Genomic DNA, 21,138 nt, shown 5'->3' on the forward strand with positions numbered 1-21,138 from the left:
CTTTTTAGTTTGCCACACAAGATTATTTATTTAAAAGTTAGAATTTGGGTTATTAAAGACCATATAATATTACTCACCACTATGGGGCAGAATGTGGCCAGCTGGTCATAGAGGTATCGAGCCTCACTGATATTGCAAGCTTGAAATGTGACCTACATAACAGCAATTATTTAGACAGCAAAGAGTTAATATTAGCACTAGTTTGAACTTGTAGAAGCTGTGTAATCAGAAAAAATGAGCTATTCTCTAATGTACAGCATAGACAGCTTCACCTGTAAAGAGCAGTTTCCCATTCCGAAGCCGAAGGCATCCATGTAGATGTGGTCAGGCAGGGCTGCTCTCGCTGCCTCCCCATCATCCTCTGTAAATGTCTCCACAAATGGAGTTGGTGTGTTTTTATCTTTAAAGACTATAAAAAAAATAAAAGCTTGGATGTGACATTTTAAATATCACCTATCCCTCTCTGCACCAATCACATCACATATTTAGGTATTAACTCGGCTGTCAGACCTAGTTAGTCTGAATTTCACCCGATTACTGAAAAAAATAAATGACGATCTTCAACGCTGGATGAACTTACCACTATCCATTATGGGCAGAATATTAGCAATTAAAATGACTATACTCCCTAAACTAAACTACTTATTCTCAATGATTCCAATACAACCCACCCTCATCTGGTTTAAATCTTTGGACTCAATCATCACCAAATTCTACTGGAAAAATAAGACCTCAAGAATTAAATTGACTACTCTACAGAAACCAAAAACACTAGGAGGATTGGAAGCACCACATTTCTACCACTACATTCTGGCTAATCAGCTTCAATATATATATAAATGGATTCACCCAAACACATCAGATTACACATGGTTAGATATTGAGCAAACAATTTGTAAAGACATTAGCACTACAGATTTACCGTTTTTGAGTCAGACAATCAAAAAACACTCCTGTTTTAATTCACCAACTATAACAACAGCTCTGACAGCCTGGTGCAAATTTCACCAGTTTACCAATACTCCACTTGCATCATCTAAATTCACCCCCATTTGGAATAACCCAGATTTTACAATTAATAAAAAACCACTTAACATGCGCACATGGGCTGAGAAGGGCATCACACAACTTCAACACATCTTTTATAGTAATAATCTGGCTTCCTTTTCATACTTGGTCCAGAGATACGGCATCAGGAGTAATAGTTTTCTGGAATATCTACAACTCAAAATATCTATCCAATCAAAAATCAATATTCGGACTGTTAATCTTGACCTTTCACCATCGATTTTGGAATTAATTAATATATCATCCTCAAAAAGCCTAAAAATTACTATTATTAATATTATTAGTAGTAGTATTATTTATTCTTATTTTTTAGCTATAATTCAATACAATTGTTAATTTTACTTGCCTTCCTCATTGTTCTCCACCCTTTCCAAATCTTTCTACATCCCCAACTTATTATTATTATTATTATTATTATTATTATTATTATTATTATTATTGTTGTTGTTTTTGTTATAAGTATTATGGTTATTATCATTGCTAATAATATATGATATCTTCAATGGCTTCTTTTTTATTATTTATTCTTATTTTTTAGCTATAATTCAATACAATTGTTAATTTGACTTGCCTTCCTCATTGTTCTCCACCCTTTCCAAATCTTTCTACATCCCCAACTTATTATTGTTATTATTATTATTATTATTGTTGTTGTTGTTGTTATAGGTATTATGGTTATTAATATTGCTAATAATTAGGGATGCACCGAAATGAAAATTCTGGGCCGAAAACGAAACCGAGATTTTTGGATGCACTTGGCCGAAAACCGATACCGAAACCGAAAATGGCTTCATTAAAAAACATGTTTAAAATATTTTCTTTTTGTTTGTATTAAAAAAATGTTGCATATTGCAACTTTACTGTCCTCATCTGAAACTTTGAAGTGCTTCCAAACCGCCGACATACTCCGTGTTTGATGCGTAATGACAGCGCAAACGAGACGGGAGGATGGGAGAGGCGTGGCGACAATTTCGGCTTTTATTTTCGGCGCTTTCTTACGTTTCTGCGGCCGAAATTTCGGTGCATCCCTACATATATGATATCTTCAATGGCTTCTTTATTATTATTATTATTATTATTATAATTATTATTAATTATATATAAAAAAATATTATTTTAATTATGTGCCATCTCTCCCACCCAAGATGCAATAACTGGCTCACATGCACAGACATTTGCATACACACATGATCATAATGTTCACAGACACATGAATACATACACTGTTATATGAATGCACTTGTAATATTAGATATCAGTATACATTTTGAAATTGCTTCTTTATCTAAATATTGTCATATTCCCTACTTGTGTTTTATTTTATTTTTTTATTTGTGTTTTTTGTTTGTTTGTTTTTCTTATGTCTTATATGTTCCGTATAATAATAATAATAAAAAAAGACTATAAAAAAGACACAAATGCTGATATTCAGGGGTCCCTGGTTCACAATATACAATACTGTGCAAAAGTGTTGAGCCACCTATCATTTCTTCAGATTTTGCTTCCAAAGAGCCATACTTTTTTAGTAATGACTTTTTGAATGAGTTTTTTATTGCTGCATCCAAAACAATGAATAATGTTTAAGTACATGTATCGACTCACTCGGTACATTGATCACCACCTTCTCCCCCCTTCTGTGAAGAATGTTGCTGGTTATAGTGCTGAAACAAGTGAACAAATAAACTTGGTTAATACATGAACCTACAAAAAATTGCACAAAATGTACCTGGAGCACTGCAGTACTAATAGAATATACATGGAAATATCCTTTTAAGAACTGTATGTTTTCGTATGAGGGCAGGACATTTTCTTAACCTCATTCGGGGATGTTTGTTGATGGCCTGATCAGGGAAGAAAAGAGACTTGCTGACTCCTTTCTCAACAGGTGTCGGCTTGTATTCTGGCTTTGTGAAACCAGGGCAACCTAACCTGAAACACAGAGTTCAGTTGTGAAATGCAAAGTATTTCACTACATAGAAAGAAATCACTAAAAAGTTTACATTTTGTGTTTACCTGTGTTAAAACTAATGTAACTTTTTAAAAATTGTCTACATTATCAGACACATTTGTTTATAACGCAGACGATATTAACTGGGCTCCCTGGGCTCAGCTATTTTAATGTCAGGATTTTTCCACAGCTTAATTTTTTTGCAGAACACAAATTAACCAGAGCTGCATTCCATGTTGTTGGTTCCATGCTACCTGGGGAATGATGTGAAGGTGAACAAAGTCTCATCCTTGTTGAGCACAGAGCAAGCCTCCTTCCTCCGTTTGCTCATGTTGTCTTCTACAGCGGTAAACTCTGACAACGTCCAACCGTAAGGCTGTCCAGGGGTGCCCTCAATCATGTAGCTGCCATATTCTGGCATCCACAGCGTCGGATGGCTGCAGATTATGGTAAAACAAACAAACAAAAAGAATAAAACAGACTCATGGTCATTTGGTCAACAGAGATGGTCATTTTTTTAGGTTATTACACAGTTGCATCTGGATTCTAACCATTATGACTCTTCACTGTGGATTACCACAAAACATGCACAACTATGAAAGGCAGCAGACTACCCTCTCACATTTGCTATCTATAAAGTACTTAGCCTGGTATGTAATCAATGTGAAGCAGTGTCTGTTAGTAGTATTGGTGTTAAATGTGTAGTATCGTGGCAATACTGTGCTTGTTAGCTGATCTTTAATGTGGGGGAAACTCCTATCGATGGGTGGAAATTGGTTATGACTAAACTGGAGGAAAATTTGGGAAAAAATGTAAAACCCAAAAGATGTTCAATTGTGTTACACTGAAGTGAACTAATATTGTAGCAGCTCACTTCAAATCAGTATATAAGCTCTCATTTTGCAACATAATGACAGTAGTGACTTACTTGGGGTTGGCCTTTTTCCCTTTTTCTTGCAGCATCTCCAATACTTTGTTTCCATTCAGAACCAGACAAGCCTTTTCACTTTTTGTATCTAGTTGGACCAGCATGTACTCCACCTGAAAAAAATGTGGTATTGTCCTGTGGGTTGCCTCTGAATACAGAACCAAGACTTTAATAGCAACATTCATCTTCATGCATAACACTAATTACATTAAACCTTAAACTATTACTTTATTAAAATGAGTGACAGTTGAAAAGAAATGTTTTCTATCCCAAACCAGTGAGGCTTTTTCAAGCATACAAAAACCAGTGCAACCTGATATAAGTCCAACAAAAAGTAAGACTTTAAGAAATATATTATATATATTGTCAATGTATCTCAAGACAGTTGTACTGTCGGTCCAAAACATAGAGTCCAGCAATTCTATTTCCAGTTGACCTTTCAACATTTTGTCATTGTTTACAGCAACCACTGCCTCTGTCAATTCCATTCGGGGGAGAGTAGTCTGTTTCAAGGGCGCTACGCGAGAATTCCCCATCATAAATGCACAGTGTGTGAGTCCATCAGCATTTACTAACTTAATGTATGAGACAACTCCATATCCCATCTCACTTGCATCTGAAAAGTGGTGAAGTTGTGCTGTAGTTGTAACTCCAAAGTCAACTGGTTTTACGCATCTTGCTACACTAAACTCCGACAATTGATGCAACTCTTGTAGCCAGGCCTTCCATCTTTTTGAAAACTGTTTGGGAATGTCATCGTCCCAAGCGAGTCTTCCTTTACACAGATGCTGCATTAAGATCTTAGCTGGCAGTATGACTGGTGCGAGGAAGCCTAAAGGGTCATAAATTGAACTAGTGACTGACAAGATTCCTCTTCTAGTCACAGGCCGCTCTTTTAAACTAATCTTAAACTTGAGCGTGTCTGAATTGATACACCACAGCACCCCTAGAGCTCTCTCAACAGGGAGTGCGTCTTTACTCAAATCTAAGTCCCTCATGTTTTTGATTCTTTCACTCTCAGGAATGGAAGTTAGTAATGTACGACTATTACTTGCCCACTTGGTAAAACCCTCCACTTGCACAAAGGTTGGTGAGATTGTTATATAACGCAACTGCTTGATTATGACTAGAAACAGACTTCAAGCAGTTGTCTACATAAAAGTTTTTAAGTACTGTGTTGACTGCCTCAGCAGATGTATTGCTGCGGTTTTCTTCTGCTGTTTTCCTAAGGGCGAAGTTAGCTACACTTGGGGACGATTTTGCACCAAACAAATGAACGACCATTTTATACTCGACCAAGTCCTGACTCACATCTCCATTCGGCCACCATAGGAAACGCAACAAATCTGTGTCCTTTTCCAGAACTCTAACCTGATAGTACATGGCTTCCACATCTGCCATCATGGCAACTTCCTCTTGTCTAAAGCGTGTAAGCACTCCAATGAGTGAGTTTGTCAGGTTGGGTCCCTGCAGGAGCTCGCTATTTAATTATACTCCCTGATAGCTAGCAGCACAGTCGAAGACTACCCTAAGCTTTTTCTTTTGAGGATGGTATACACCATCGTGAGGTATATACCACACTTGCCTATCTTGTCGACTTAGGTGAGGTGTAGGGACCTTGACTGCATGACCCTTTTCAAACATGTCGTTCATGAAGTTTGAATACTCTTTATGAAAGAAGCGGTTATTCTTAAACTTCCGTTTAAGGTTCAGTGCACGCTGCATGGCTGCGCTTCGGTTATTGGGCATTTGAATAGCTGCTTTCTAAAATGGGAGTCCGATGTAGAAGTGATTATCGCTAAACTGCAGAGAGTTAGTTACAGAGTCTAAAAACTGATAGTCCTCTTGTGAAAACTCAGCTTTGTCATCACAATTCCGTTCAGGAAAATCATGGTTGTACTGTTGTATCAGCATTTGTTCTACACTTTCGATGGAAACTCTGTTGACTACAACGCTCGCTTGCTCATTGTCACACGTGCCTTTCTCGACCGACTCTCGAAGAGGTCCATTTATGGTCCATCCAAGAGCAGTCTTTACTGCATATGGCCCATTGTGCCTGCTGTTAATTACTCGCCATGGTTCTAGGAGCCTATGCTCTTTGTTACCTATGAGAATTTCAACTCTAGCAATAATCTGAGGCAACTTTACTTCGCTGAGGTATGACCACTTATCAATGCCGTGCTGTTGTGGAATGTTTTCCACTGAGACTGGGATACTCTTTTGTGTGAACACTTTGGGGAGTTCAACAAAGGTGTTTTCTTCCAGCCCACTAACCTCTAAGTCAGTTAGCACGTAACTTTCTACTTGTTTCCTCGCGTTCATGGTGCTTAACATGATGTCAATCTTTTTACCTTGTACGTTTAACCGCCTTGCTAATAACCCTGTACAAAAAGTAGCAGAACTACCTGGGTCCATAAAGGCGTACACTTCTACTGTCTTATTACCTTTCTTGGACTTTATTTTAACAGGTACAATGGAGAGAATGCAATCATCTCCAGCCCCGGTGCACGCGCTTGTCTCGTGACTCACTGTAACGGGCAGTGTTTTAACTGGTACAGTTTCGTCGGCTTTTACGATCGCTTTAGCTGTGTCTTGTGCTGCAATGTGAGTAGCATGCGAGGATGTTTCTTTGAGCACAACTGACATGTGATTTTCTTTGTGCAGTCTCTGCTTGGGTGTCCTTTTACTAAACAACCAAAGCAGAAATCATTCCTTTTCAAAAAGTCCAATTTGTCCTTATATGTCTTATCGTTTAACTGGTAGCATTCATCTAGGGTATGATCTTTCACGCAGAATGCACAAGGTTTAGTGAAGGTACTGATAACTAATGCACTACTACTCTTTACTGTAGTTAAGTCTTTGTGATTTTCACCAACCTGTTTTATGCCGGTTGCGAAGCTGCTACCCCTTTTTCCTTCCCTTTTTTGCTTGAATCCTGGAGGGGATTTGTTGTGGTGTTTTTTATCACTAGTTGAAACGTTCAGGTCTCCAAAAAGTGGGTTGGACATTACCTTTGCTTCTCGATCTACGAATTTCATCAGCTGCACAAACTTAGCTCTTTTCTGATTGCGCTCCCCGTACTCGTATACGTGGCTTTTCCATTTTTTACGCAATCAGTGTTGCCAACTTAGCGACTTTGTCGCTATATTTAGCGACTTTTCAAATCCCTCTAGCGACAATTTTTTAAAAAAGCGACTAGCGACAAATCTGGCGACTTTTTCTTGTGTTACTGGAGACTTTTGGAGACTCTGATGTGTCTGTACTGACTCTTCTCAACTTGCCACAGCAGCTGCCCCCGCCGGCCCCTCCCCCGTCCCAAAGCACTCACAGACAGGCCTGTCCTCTCGCAGGAGGCCCCCTCCCCAACTGCAGTTACAGCAGGAGATGCTCACTCCTACGAGTCTTGACTGCAAATTAATTGCCCATGCGCGAATCCGCCGTTAAGTGATCCCGCCTTGACGACTTTTTTTTTTTTTTTTAAAGCGCCTAGTGACAAATCTAGCAACTTTTGAACAAACCTTAGCAAGTTTACAAATGTCGCCAATACTGTCCTGTAACCACGAGGTCTTGCTTTCCCAGTACAGTTACTCATCTCCCTGTGTCTGCTCTGATCAGTGAGCGCTAGCTTCGGCTGAAAGGAGCAGCATATTCCCGTGACTGTACAGCAGCTAACATGGATGTGAATGAGCTGCACATGTGCAAACGGTGTTGCAACGGACCTATCACTTACCTGTTTCTCCTTTGCTTGAAATAAAACTATTTAATTTGACCATTTTCTTTTTTTTTCTTTTTTTTTTTTTTTTTCTTCCGACGCACTTATATTACTCACTGTTACAAAGCTTAAGTACATAATTATATTGGACACATGAGGAAGGATTAGGAAAAAACACGCAAAATGCAAATACAACGTAATTACGTCATCAATATGCAAATATACGCATGACGTCATCTAGCGACATTTGGCGACTTTTCGAGCAGACTTTAGCTACTGTCCGTTGAAAATAGTTGGCAACACTGTACGCAATTTGTAGGGCAGTTTTGAGGCAATACTCCTCAAGTTGGTAGTGTTGTCTAACTCATCCATGTAGTCAATGTTTGACATAGTGTTGTAACAGTTTACCAGAAACAGGGAAAACGTGGTTAACGACTTTCCATCCTCTGACTTTATTGGTTGCAATAATTTGTTTATTTCCAAACTTATCATGTAACAGTCTCATAGCTTCTGCGTAGCCACAATGTTCTGGCATGTGCTGGCAGCTGCTTACGAGATCTTTAGGCCCTTCTGTAGTATACTGTTCAAGATAATACAGCCTGTCCGCATCGCTATCAGTTCTGGTTTCAATGACATGTTTAAAGGCTCTTACGAAGGACGTGAACTTAAGGGGGTCTCCATTAAACAAGGGAACATCGCGCTGAGGTAAGGATAATTGCCTTTGACTCTTCGCAAGCATATCTGTAATATCTGCCTGACGTTGCATCATGCTCTGAAACTCTACTCTATCAGTATTGTAAAGTGAGTGTTCGTTACCTTGGGTAGACCCTTCCTTTAAGGTGCTTGTCATTATGGGTTTGGCACTTGCGGGCAAGTTAATATATAAAAGTATACTAACATCATGCTTTTATCAAATTTTGGAATTATACTGTAAATATTCAAAATAATTGTATTATAGTATACACTTATATATACACTTTCCAAAAATATATTAAAGAAAATTATACTTAAATGTATACTCATGTCAGTATAATTTTTATTTTTTCTCAACTTAATTTTTTAGTATACAGGTCCTTCTCAAAAAATTTGCATATTGTAATAAAGTTCATTATTTTCTGTAATGTACTGATAAACATTAGACTTTCATATATTTTAGATTTGTTACACACAACTGAAGTAGTTCAAGCCTTTTATTGTTTTAATATTGATGATTTTGGCATACAGCTCATGAAAACCCAAAAAAATCTCAAAAAATTAGCATATTTCATCCGACCAATAAAAGAAAAGTGTTTTTAATACAAAAAAAGTCAACCTTCAAAAAATTATGTTCAGTTATGCACTCAATACTTGGTCGGGAATCCTTTTGCAGAAATGACTGCTTCAATGCGGCGTGGCATGGAGGCAATCAGCCTGTGGCACTGCTGAGGTGTTATGGAGGACCAGGATGCTTCGATAGCGACCTTAAGCTCATCCAGAGTGTTGGGTCTTGGGTCTCTCAACTTTCTCTTTACAATATCCCACAGATTCTCTATGGGGTTCAGGTCAGGAGAGTTGGCAGGCCAATTGAGCACAGTAATACCATGGTCAGTAAACCATTTACCAGTGGTTTTGGCACTGTGAGCAGGTGCCAGGTTGTGCTGAAAAATGAAATCTTCATCTCCATAAAGCTTTTCAGCAGATAAAAGCATTAAGTGCTCCAAAATCTCCTGATAGCTAGCTGCATTGACCCTGCCCTTGATCAAACACAGTGGACCAGCACCAGCAGCTGACATGGCACCCCAGACCATCACTGACTGTGGGTACTTGACACTGGACTTCAGGCATTTTGGCATTTCCATCTCCCCAGTCTACCTCCAGACTCTGGCACCTTGATTTCCGAATGACATGCAAAATTTGCTTTCATTCAAAAAAAGTACTTTGGACCACTGAGCAACAGTCCAGTGCTGCTTCTCTGTAGCCCAGGTCAGGCGCTTCTGCCGCTGTTTCTGGTTCAAAAGTGGCTTGACCTGGGGAATGCGGCACCTGTAGCCCATTTCCTGCACACGCCTGTACACGATGGCTCTGGATGTTTCTACTCCAGACTCAGTTCACTGCTTCCGCAGGTCCAACAAGGTCTGGAATCTGTCTTTTTCCACAATCTTCCTTAGGGTCACCGGTCACCTCTTCTCGTTGTGCAGCGTTTTCTGCCACACATTTTCCTTCCCACAGACTTCCCACTGAGGTGCCTTGATACAGCACTCTGGGAACAGCCTATTCGTTCAGAAATTTCTTTCTGTGTGTTACCCTCTTGCTTGAGGTTGTCAATGATGGCTTTCTGGACCGCAGTCAGGTCGGCAGTCTTAACCATGATTGCGGTTTTGAGTAATGAACCAGGCTGGAAGTTTTAAAAGCCTCAGGAATCTTTTGCAGGTGTTTAGAGTTAATTAGTTGATTCAGATGATTAGGTTAATAGCTCGTTTAGAGAACCTTTTCATGATATGCAAATTTTTTGAGATAGGAATTTTGGGTTTTCATGAGCTGTATCATCAATCATCATCAAAGCAAAATCATCAATATTAAAATAATTAAAAGGCTTGAAATACTTCAGTTGTGTGTAATGAATCTAAAATAAAATATATGAACGTCTAAAGTTTATCAGTACATTACAGAAAATAATGAATACCAAACCACAGGTTAAATGTATGCAAGAAAAGGAGGAACCATGTGGACGTGGCTACACCCACAACCACCTCTGATTGGGACAAATGACTGTGGGACAGACCAGTGCCATGAGATTAAAAACCCAACGAGCAGCCATTACTTCAAGATTCGTCATGGGGATCTGAAGCTAACCAGCAAGCTTGACCTTCCGTCATCCGCTCATCAAGAACTCTCATGAGACTTCGTGCCAGAACTCCAAAGTCCTGCAACAAGAAAACCCTCAGAAGAAGTTCCAGAGCGCCGCCATCGGTAACCAGGCAACAAACACCTCACCAAAGAGCTTTCCCGAAAGACGTCATCTCAACAACTATGCACCAAACAATCAGCAACGCCATAATTGCCTTTGCTGGGGGCGAACCACCGGATGAGAACAAAACATAACGCAAGTAAACAAACAAAGTTTCATACCTTGCTAAAAATTGGTGCTCGATTCATAAATAAACAGTAAGATTAAACCCAAGGCTCTGCTCTTGTGACTTTCTCAGGTCTAGTAAACAATACTAGAAGAACTCCATTAATGTATCTGTTTCATGTATCATAGATTAGTCAAATAAATTCTTGATTCTTTATAAAGAAATGTTGTCTTCGTCATGTATTTTAAAGTTTAAACATTTAGTAAATACCTGAATATACCTTTAATGAATTGGTAAATACCTGATTTTCTATTATCACCGTCAGCCGCGAGATAAACGGAATTGGTAAAATACACTAAACGCTGGACGGATAGATGATTAAGTGTATGAATTTATACCTGTATAAATGTTGTTTAATCAAATTAACCCGAATCATTAAAGATTCGATTGACCTATGACTCAGAGTTGAAACCCTACATATATTGGTGAAGAAAGCGTTTACATTGTGTTCCCATTAAAAACCCTACAATATTCACACACAAAAAACTCACGTGCACAAAATATATATATTCATAATATACGTTTCACAAATGCAAAACACAATTCACAGATGTACAACTGTGTCTAAACTTTTTGAATGTTTAAAATTCATAAGTGTATCATGGACTGTGAATCTGCAGATTGTCTTTCCTGTGTAAATCACCCTGGATTTGTGTGTTGTATTTTTTATATTTTGGAAATTTTTCCCCATTTTTAACACTTTGCTGGCAGCAACGTGGGTCACTCAGACTCTTTATCCAATCAGATGCGACCTCACCATTCAACCAATCACAGCTCTCCAGGAGCTCAAGTAACTCAGCTTTGCACACCTTTTGTGCAATTTGAGTTAATTAAGTTTTACCTCAAAACAGAAAAGAAGTTTCACCCACTCAAACCAAGAACAGGATGCATGTGTAAGTTATTACTTTATTTCGTAATGTTTCATTAATGAACTTAACACGAAAATAACACAGCTAACCACTTTATTTTATTGTCAATTCTGCAACATGTACAGTGCATACATATAGAGAATTGAGATTACATTTCTCTCAACCCTTGTTACAAATAACACTGAAAAAACTTAAATAAACCTAAAAAAAAACCTTAAATAACACTGGAAAACTTGGAGAACAACAGAGATAAGATAATTGAGTTACTGTTCTGCAAAAAGGGAGAGTTTACAACACAGAAGGCTGATATGGTGAAACATGGAACCGTGCAATAAGAATAGTGCAAGTTTGCTTATTTTAGTTGAGTAAAGTGACATTTTAAAGAGCAATATAAAACAGAATAAACAAGAATGTTTTTAGTTTTTATGCAGTTTTAGTAAAACTACAGAAAAACAACTGTCAGTTCAAAACATTCTGAATGACTAGATCTGTAACTTTTTTTGGTCTTGTTCAACCAATACAAAGTTAATAGAATTCCAAAAATATTAAAATTACATAAAAAAAATTGTGAACAGCTTGTGGTACTATATTCTTTTAAATAATTGTAATTTAATTTTGATTATGATTATTGATTATTGATTATTTAATACAGTTAAGGCTAGAAGAAATACAGCTCGAGCTCTATTGGGCATGCGCACATCAATCCAACGTTTTTTTTCTCTCACTATACAACAATAAAACTTTTTGTATTACAGAAAGGATTAGTTTTAGACATGAAAAATGATACAATAGGTATAACAATTCATTTTATTGTTAGTGACGGGGAGGAATTGGCTACGACTAATATTGTGGAGAAAATTGGAAAAAAAACAAAAATATATATGTTTTAAAAAAAAAACAGCTTCAGTCACCATTACTTCTTACAATATGATTTCCTTACAATAATTTAAGTTATCAGCGGTACTGGGATAAAAGTTTGTAATTCTGATATAAACACTAATGTTTACAATACAAACCAAAATAAAGTTTTTGAAAATTTAAAACATTTTGAAAATGACTTTAGCTTTAAATAAAGTGAGTATCAGTTATATCGGGAGGTGGCGACAGGTGGTTGATAAAAATGTACTTCATTCATTCATTCAAGAGATTAGTTAAAATGTTGATTAATTTAGTAATGCAATAAAAAAAAAGTCGAGCTTTGAGTCTTGTGCAAGAATTATGTTTATTGTAAAGAATCGAAAATCATAACTCTCAATTTATCCATTTATGCAGCTTAGAGTGAATTATCAATAATTATAAAAGACTGTTTCAACAGATGACAAGAGTTATTTGATAAAATAAAATAACACCAGCATTACAGTAAAATGCTGTACTTGTGAGAGTACAGCATTTTACTGTAGTCCTTTTTTATATTTATATTTATCTGATCCACTGATGCTGCATGAGGTTGCTTAGATTTATAAAGGCTGTCATGACATCTTCTGGAATAATGTATCATTTCATCCAGGGCACTAATAACCACTAGCTCCTGTCTGCAAATGAACTGTAGGTAGTCAATGTTCAGTGGCGGTCTCTCCAAGACATGAACCAAACGATCATGAAGTCATTGAAAAATGTACTGCTGGAGAGATTCGTAAATTAATAAAAAGAAAAGATATTTAAATGTACAGACAGTAAGTTATACTGTTTAAAATAAATTTTGAATCATGCTGCATATCTTGTTCAAACCACATTGTTTCAACATAGCTGCTATAAAATACAATATGCTATATGTATTTATTGCTGTAACTGTAAGTTCAAACGGACCTACCAAACCCCAGTTTAGAAAGTCATAACCAATGATCAATTCACCACTCAAATTGTAAAGACAATAGTCACATGCTATTTTTACTATGCTGAGTGATTGCATTGTTTCATTTGAAAATGAAAAACTGTGACAAACATGTAAGGAAGGTAAAGAGTTTATAAAGATTTTAAAGTGGTTAGCTGTGTTATTTTCGGCACAGTTCATTAATAAAACATTACAAATTCAAATTTTATTTGTCACATACACAGTCATACACAGTACGATATGCAGTGAAATGCTTGTACGACCGCCAGTGACCTTAAAAAGAAAATAAAAGCTATATATAAGGAATAAATATTAATAAAAAGAAATACGAAAGAAAATAAATTTAACTAGTAAAATAAACTGTACAAATTATAGGAATATAGGAAAAAAATATATATAAAAATTTTAAAGTGGCAATGGCTGTGCAAATATGCATGAAAAGTGACTTATGAAAGTGTCATGTGTAATGGTCAGATATATAAATATGTATTGCATGAATGTGTCCATGATTGTCCAGTCAATGTCAATGTTTAAAAAGATATTACTCCTGTGTGGTGGTGTGATTGTGATTGAGAGACCTTATCGCCTGCGGGAAGAAGCTCCTCCTCAGTCTCTCTGTGTTGGCCTTCAGGAAGCGGAATCGCTTCCCAGACCGCAACAGAGAGAACAGTCCATTGTTGGGATGGCTGAGGTCCTTCGCGATCTTCCTGGCCTTGGTCCAGCACCGCTTGCTGTAGATCGAGTGCAGGTCAGGGAGCTCGGTGCGGATGATGCACTCAGCTGATCGCACCACCCTCTGTAAAGCTCATCTGTCCTGCATGGTGCTGTTTCCAAACCAGGTCGGGATGTTTCTCGTCAGGATGCTCTCTATGGTACAGGAGTAGAAATTCCTGAGCACCTTAGAGGGCAGTCTAAAGTCTCTTCACTCTCTCCACTGGGCTCCTGTTGATGATGGGGGTCCTCTCAGTTCCTCTCCTGCTTTGTACTAAAGTCCACTATCAGCTCCTTTGTCTTGCTGACGTTCAGGAGGAGATTGTTCCTCTGGCACCAGTTCTCCAGATTTCCAATCTCCTCTAGGTAGGCCGACTCATTATTGTTGGTGATCAGGCCCACCACGACAGTGTCGTCAGCAAACTTGATAATGGCGGTGGAGTTGGTAGTGGCCACGCAGTCGTGGGTGTAAAAAGAGTACAGCAGGGGGCTCAGAACACAACCCTGGGGGGCTCCAGTGCTGAGAGTGAGTGAGGCTGAGACATGTCTGCCCATCCTTACTGCCTGTGGTCTGCCAGTCAGAAAATTGGAGATCCACTGACACATTGATGAGCTGAGTCCCAGGTGCTCCAGCTTGGTGGTGAGTGTGGAGGAAATTATGATATTGAATGCAGAGCTGTAGTCGATGAAGAGCATTTTCACATAATTCCCTTTCCTAGTGTCCAGGTGAGTAAGTGATGTGTGGAGGAGATGTGAGATTGCATCGTCTGTGGAAGGGTTCTGGCGGTATGCAAACTGTAGTGGGTCGAGTGTGTCCGGTAATAAAGAAATGATGAAGTCTCTGACCAGGCGATCAAAGCACTTCATCACTACTGAGGTGAGGGCTACAGGGCGATAATTGTTGAGAGAAGCAGGATGAGGTTTCTTCGGGACAGGAACAATGATGGACTCTTTGAAGCATGTGGGGATCACTGACTGAGATAAAGAGATGTTGAATATCTCTGTGAACACTGGTGCTAGCTGGTCTGCGCAGGCTCTGAGAATACGACCTGAGATGCCGTCTGGTCCTGCTGCTTTCCTGGTGTTCACTCTTTCGAAGGCTCTCCTCACGTCATGCTCGGTGTTGATGAACGCGTTTCCGGTGCTGGCAGTGTCTTCCTGTCTGCATCCGTTAGCGCCGCTAGCATTAGCATTGCTAGCGTCTTTAGCTGCAGCCTCGAAGCGAGCATAGAAAGTGTTCAGCTCGTCTGCCAGAGTCGTGTTCGTCATACCGGTTGTTGGTGTTTTATAGTCCGTAATTGTCCTTAATCCCTGCCACAGGCTTCTCTGTTGGAGCTGTGACTCTAGTTTTCTCCCGTAGTGCTGCTTCGCCTCTTTCACCGCCTTGTGGATGCTGTATGACGCAGCCTTGTATGGTTCCATGTCCCCTGATGCAAGTCCCGTGTTGTAGGCCGCGGTGCGAGATCTCAGAGCGTCGCAGATGGTTTTATCCACCCACGGCTTCTGGTTGGGAAACGTTCTAATAGTCTACGTCATCGAGTGCATCTAGTAATGCGGCCACCGATTGGTCCGTCCAGGTTGGCACTGTAGTCCCCCGCCACAATAAGCGCAGCGTCCCCGTGTTGTGTCTGGTGCTGTGTGAGTGCCTCATGCAGCTCGCATAAGGCAGTGTCCGTGTCCGCTTGTGGTGGAATATAAACGGTGCTGATTATGACCGATGTAAACTCCAGAGGTAGACGACACATGATGGACAGTAGTTCCAGATTTGGTGTGCAGGAGCGTGTGAGAGGAACAACGCTCGCGCTGTTGCACCAGCTGCTGTTCACCATTGAACACACGCCGCCTCCCCTTGACTTCCCAGACTCCCGCGTCCTGTCCTGTCCAAGAACTCGGCCGGCTGGATGGCGTGGTCCGGCACCGCTGGGTTCAGCCATGTCTTGGTGAAGCAGAGGAGATTGCAGTCCCGAATGTCTCTCAGGAACTTTACCCTGGCCCTGAGGTCATCGAGTTTGTTGTCAAGTGACTGGACGTTGGCGAGCAGGATGCTAGGCAGAGGTGTGCGATGTGCACGAGCTCTTAACCTGTTCCTGACGCCGGCTCAGGTCTCTCAAGGCCGCCGCTTCACGTCGCGTCCTTTGTTCTTCCTCAGGATCTCACTCGGCCAGCTCGGATCCGGAGTTAAAAATGTCGAATTGTGAGTACATTGTATACCAATAGAAACAAGAGTGTCTCTATTATAACTAATGTACTATTTTGCCGATTTTAAAACACTGAAAACTAACTTAAAAAACAAAAACAAAGAAAAGGTGGTCGGAGCAGTCGTGACAGCAGCCGACCTCACCGGCGCAATCTTGACCCACGGAATAAAGTAACTTACACGTACATCCTGTTCTTGGTTTGAGTAGGTAAAGCTTTATTTCCATTGTAATTAACTCAGATTGCGCAAAAGGTGTGCAAAGCTGAGCTACTTGAGTACTGCGCTCCTGGAGGTCTGTGATTGGTTGAATGGTGAGGTCGCATCTGATTAGCTAAAGAGTACAAGTGACCTACAGTGCTGCCAGCAAAGTCTATGACGCGCTGTATAGGGCTTAAATCAAACTTTACTCATGCACACACATATGAAACACTTGCATACACATATATGAAACACTCACACACACACACATACTTTCCGCACACACATACACATACATACAAACTCTTCACGCACATACACCTATGAGATTCTCAGTGTAACCGGAAGGCATTTCAGTTTAAAAGGAAGTAATTTCAGTGTAGACTGACTTTTCGCTTTATTCTCCCTGAATGGTAGTACTGGTTTGTAAACAGCCTGCTTTTGGACAGTTAAGAAGACAAAGTAGGACAGTATAATAATCATCACTGCTTAATCACATGGCGTATTCAAAACTGTCCTTAAATTATTTTTTTTGGGGGTGTTAGTGCAGTATATAGGCCCGTGGCACAGCCTAAGCTTTTATCCTTAATGCCTTTTTTCCCCACTCACGTTACTTTCACTTTTATACTTTAAGTAGTTTTGAAACCAGTACTTTTACTTAAGTAAAAAGCTTGAGTTGATACCTCAACTTCTAAAGAAGTCTTTTTAAACCCTAGTGTCTATACTTCTACTCAAGTAATGAATGTGAATACTTTTAACACCACTGTAAATAATAATCATATTGCTAAAATTTTACATTTTCATTGACTAAAACTATACTGAAATACCTAAAGGTTCCATTGACTGAAACTAGTCTAAAATACTTAAGGGGTTGCTCTGACTAAAACTAAACTAAAATGCCCAGACTTTTAGTTGATTAAAACTTCACTGAACAAAAACAGGATAAGTACAGTATATGATAAATATGATAAAAAAAAACTAACAGGGACATTTATTCCGGGACTAGGACTAAAATTGAAAATAGCTGACAAAATTAACACTATTAGTAGTATTGGTGCTGGATGTGTAGTACTGTGGCAATACTGTGCTTGTTAGATCTTTACTGTGGGGAAAATCGGTTATACTAAAGTGGGGTAAATTTGGGGACAATTATAAAAAGCGACAAGATGTAAAATTGAAAAAAAAAGTTTAAATTGTACGTATGATAAAATTGACGTTATTTACATAGACGTGAATTGTATACACATGGAAGGAACTTATTTTTTTTCTTTAGAGTTTCTTGTTTTAGATAATGCTGTTACATATTAACAATAAGCACATTTGGCTTGAATTAAAAGAATTTACAGAAAAGAGCTGGTACAATAATAATAATAATAATAATAATAATAAACTTGATTCACGCGACCAAACTGGTGTCCACTGGTGTCTTGCCTTAAGAGATGCAATATCATAAAGAGCCTTTACAATTGTCAATGTACTTAAAAGATTTTAATAAAAATATGTTACAAATGATTTGTAAAAGTGCTTTCCATTGATGTAATATAAGACAAATACAGCAAACCTACCTGTCTTGTATTGTGTGTGGGGGCGTTGCACCTTCTCCACGGGCCCAGTCGTCAAAGCCCCCTACCTGGACTACAGGACACTAGGTATATATTTAACTACTGTGTGTAGTGAACATGTTCATGGAGGAGAGGATAATGGGGTTTCAGTCACTGACTTGGCAAGCTATGGTTGATCTTTGGTTTTAGAAAGGATAATCTGACCAAAGCACGCAATATTGTTTCTCAGTTAGGCAACTACCTATAGCTACACGTTAAATATCCAACACTATGCTTTGTATAGGAAACTAAAAAAAAAAAAAAACTGCTGCCTTTTGAGAGGATAACGTTACTGCTCACTCACCTCATCTCCCCATTTTAGCACATCCTTCTGCCTGTCCTTCGCCTTGTTGTAGATGTTGAGAAACTGCAGAATGCCGTGTTTCCTGACATGGTCGGCATATTTCTTGGTTTCTGTCCAGTTAAGCGGGGAGCCTTGAGACAGCAAGCCCATTAGCACGACCGGCAGAAACTTTCCGAAAGCAAAAAACCGCACCTCAGTAATAAATAAATAGCCAACTCGCAATGAAAGAGTTATGTTGACTGATTTGCTACCCTGGTGACGTTGGTCTGAAGTTAGACGTTGTATATTTGAATGCGCTCCAGGCTCCTGACTCAAACCTGGGACGGTTATTTACTAACAGCGTTTGACGACAGCACCTCGCCTACTGGACGAATTAGGGATATTTGTATTACTGCCCGACTGAAATACGGATTAACATAATACAATAAAAACAAATGCAAAGGGAACAATTTTTTTTTAAGTTAGCGCTATGACTTCGCATTATTAAAAAATAATAAGCAGCAGTTCTATATATTATTTCAATAACGTTGACCTATTGGCTTTAAATCCTTTCTAAAACGTGTGGTTACTTGTTCTGCAATAGACACAATATTGTTTATTAAGTCTTATGACTTTCGATGTTTATAAATATTTCTCATATAAATATTATTGACTATATTACAATAATTTGGAGGACATGTAACCTGGTGGCGCAAAATCTTTTGTAAAATGTTTGGTCACAACATTTTTAAGTATTATGACTGCATATTTATTAATATTTTGTTACATCCTTCTGCCTATCCTTCACCTTTTTGTAGAGATGTTGAGAACATGCAGAATGCTATTTTCCAGTTTCTGTCCAGCTATGTGGGGAGCCTTGAAGCACATATCAATTAGAGCAAAATGCTTATTTGATGTTCAGCGTAGTAGAATTTTTGGAGGAAGTGTCTGAGATTTTTTTTTTAATTATTTGGGTTTTTCGTACGTTTTGTACAGTATACGTCGCTGCTTTAACAGACTGACGAAATTCTAGAGTGCCACGACTTTCTATCTCTCTCTCCCCCACACGCAGTCACACACGGTTTTTAAAATGTAATTCATGCAACTCCCCTTCGCTGTGATTTAAAGACTTAATAATAAATTAATACAAGTGTTTATTACAAATTAAATCAGGAAACCTTTCATGAATTTCTATCAAAAATATTTAATAGGCTACATGTATGAAACACATTGCTTATGACAAACAAATTTTTTCCATACTTATTTTCAATGTTTAAAAAGTTGCAATAAAATGACCAATACAGTAAACATGCAGCTAATATGGGCAAGCAATGCAGCCCTGTCAGCAAGCGATATAAGAGTCCTAGGCATCAAAACAACAGTTGAAATTTACCAGTACCAGCTAGACACTCAGACATGATGTTTCCCACTGAAAGACTGAATTGCTTATTTTTTTCCTGTCTTTACACAGCCCTATAGGTAGTTTAGGTATAAGTTTTTAGGCATAAAAATAAAACTTAAAATCTCTATCCTCCATACCTCTGACTTGTCTATACCACTTTATCCTGTGTACAAAGTCACAACTGGGGGCAATCCTTGTCAGGTTTCTGTATTTTTTGCATGCAAAGAAGAGGCCATGCCACAAAGCACAGTATAATGCATCTGGAACATGCTCATCATCGGTGTGCTATTCAATGATAGACCTGGTCAGCCCACTTTAAAAGTCAGCATGGGGCCACTAGTATATTCTGGTTGTGGTTGACTACAGCAACCACTGCCTGGTTTAGGATGTCTGCAGACAGACAGACAAATATAGTGTGAGAAAATAATTTCTCATCAGGCATTGCAAAAATGTATTTTTACCAGTTCTGATTGAATACACGTTTACCTAATTTTACCCACTACATAAGCATAATTTAAACCAGCAAAACCTTTTTGATTTTACCAAGCCTTTGATTTACGTTTTGATGCTTGACTTTTGACCATGTTTGTTTAAGGAGTCTGACCTCGTCATTGTTTTTTTTGTTCATCACCTGACTCTGCCTGTTTTTTACCTTGCCTTTGGATTACTGATTAAAATTTTTCTGCCCAGTGTTTATAATTAAACCTTCTGTTTTATTCAATTTGCATCCTTCTCCACCATCATTATTCCTAATATATCGACATAGATATAAACATGTCTTGGTCAAAAAAGTTACTGTTTGAATGTAAATAAATAAATACCTAACGTACTGCAATGATTAATGTGTTTCAGCTAGCGACAGATCCCTTAACCATAACCGATCCAATTCTCATTAAACAATCATGTCAGACAGCACTATCCTGTAGTCATGGAAAATATATTACTGTTTCAGGCATATAAAACAACTAAGGAAATTACTGAAAAAAAACTGTCTAACATATTTTTAAAACCTGAAAGAAATGTGTGAGCCCTGGGCTTCCATCACCCTGTTGCTGATTCATCAGTTGAACAGTTTGACAATAAAATAAAGAAAGATATATTGCACACTGATAAAAAATTTTTTTTCATGTTTTCTTTGAGTCACAAGGGTGTTAAAAAACGCAAATGGCAAAATATCAAACTCACATCAAACTTGAAATTTTATTGTGATTTTGTAGTAAGTCAAACAAAATGTAGTGGTAGAAAATTCTAATAAACAAAATCTTTTTACATTATAA

At 38.5% G+C, this 21,138-nt stretch overlaps 1 protein-coding gene across 2 annotated transcripts in view; it reads right to left on the reverse strand.

Moving 5' to 3' along the window:
* The window catches only part of LOC128528932 (glutamate--cysteine ligase catalytic subunit-like), a 57,445-nt gene extending 38,744 nt beyond the window's left edge, over positions 1-18,701 (reverse strand). The window contains exons 1-7 of one of the 2 annotated variants that reach the window (XM_053502130.1): positions 18,481-18,701; positions 3,945-4,057; positions 3,271-3,453; positions 2,884-2,997; positions 2,671-2,729; positions 273-409; positions 78-152 (exon numbers count right to left, since the gene is read on the reverse strand). In XM_053502130.1, coding sequence (XP_053358105.1) covers positions 78-152; positions 273-409; positions 2,671-2,729; positions 2,884-2,997; positions 3,271-3,453; positions 3,945-4,057; positions 18,481-18,630 — 831 coding nt within the window. In that variant the 5' untranslated portion in view covers positions 18,631-18,701. The remainder of the gene's footprint in view (positions 1-77; positions 153-272; positions 410-2,670; positions 2,730-2,883; positions 2,998-3,270; positions 3,454-3,944; positions 4,058-18,480) is intronic. The other variant, XM_053502131.1, reaches the window with a different exon arrangement.
* Positions 18,702-21,138: the final 2,437 nt, after the last annotated feature.

The sequence above is a fragment of the Clarias gariepinus genome, chromosome 8 (assembly GCF_024256425.1).
Source record: "Clarias gariepinus isolate MV-2021 ecotype Netherlands chromosome 8, CGAR_prim_01v2, whole genome shotgun sequence".
Classification (NCBI taxonomy): Eukaryota; Metazoa; Chordata; class Actinopteri; order Siluriformes; family Clariidae; genus Clarias; species Clarias gariepinus.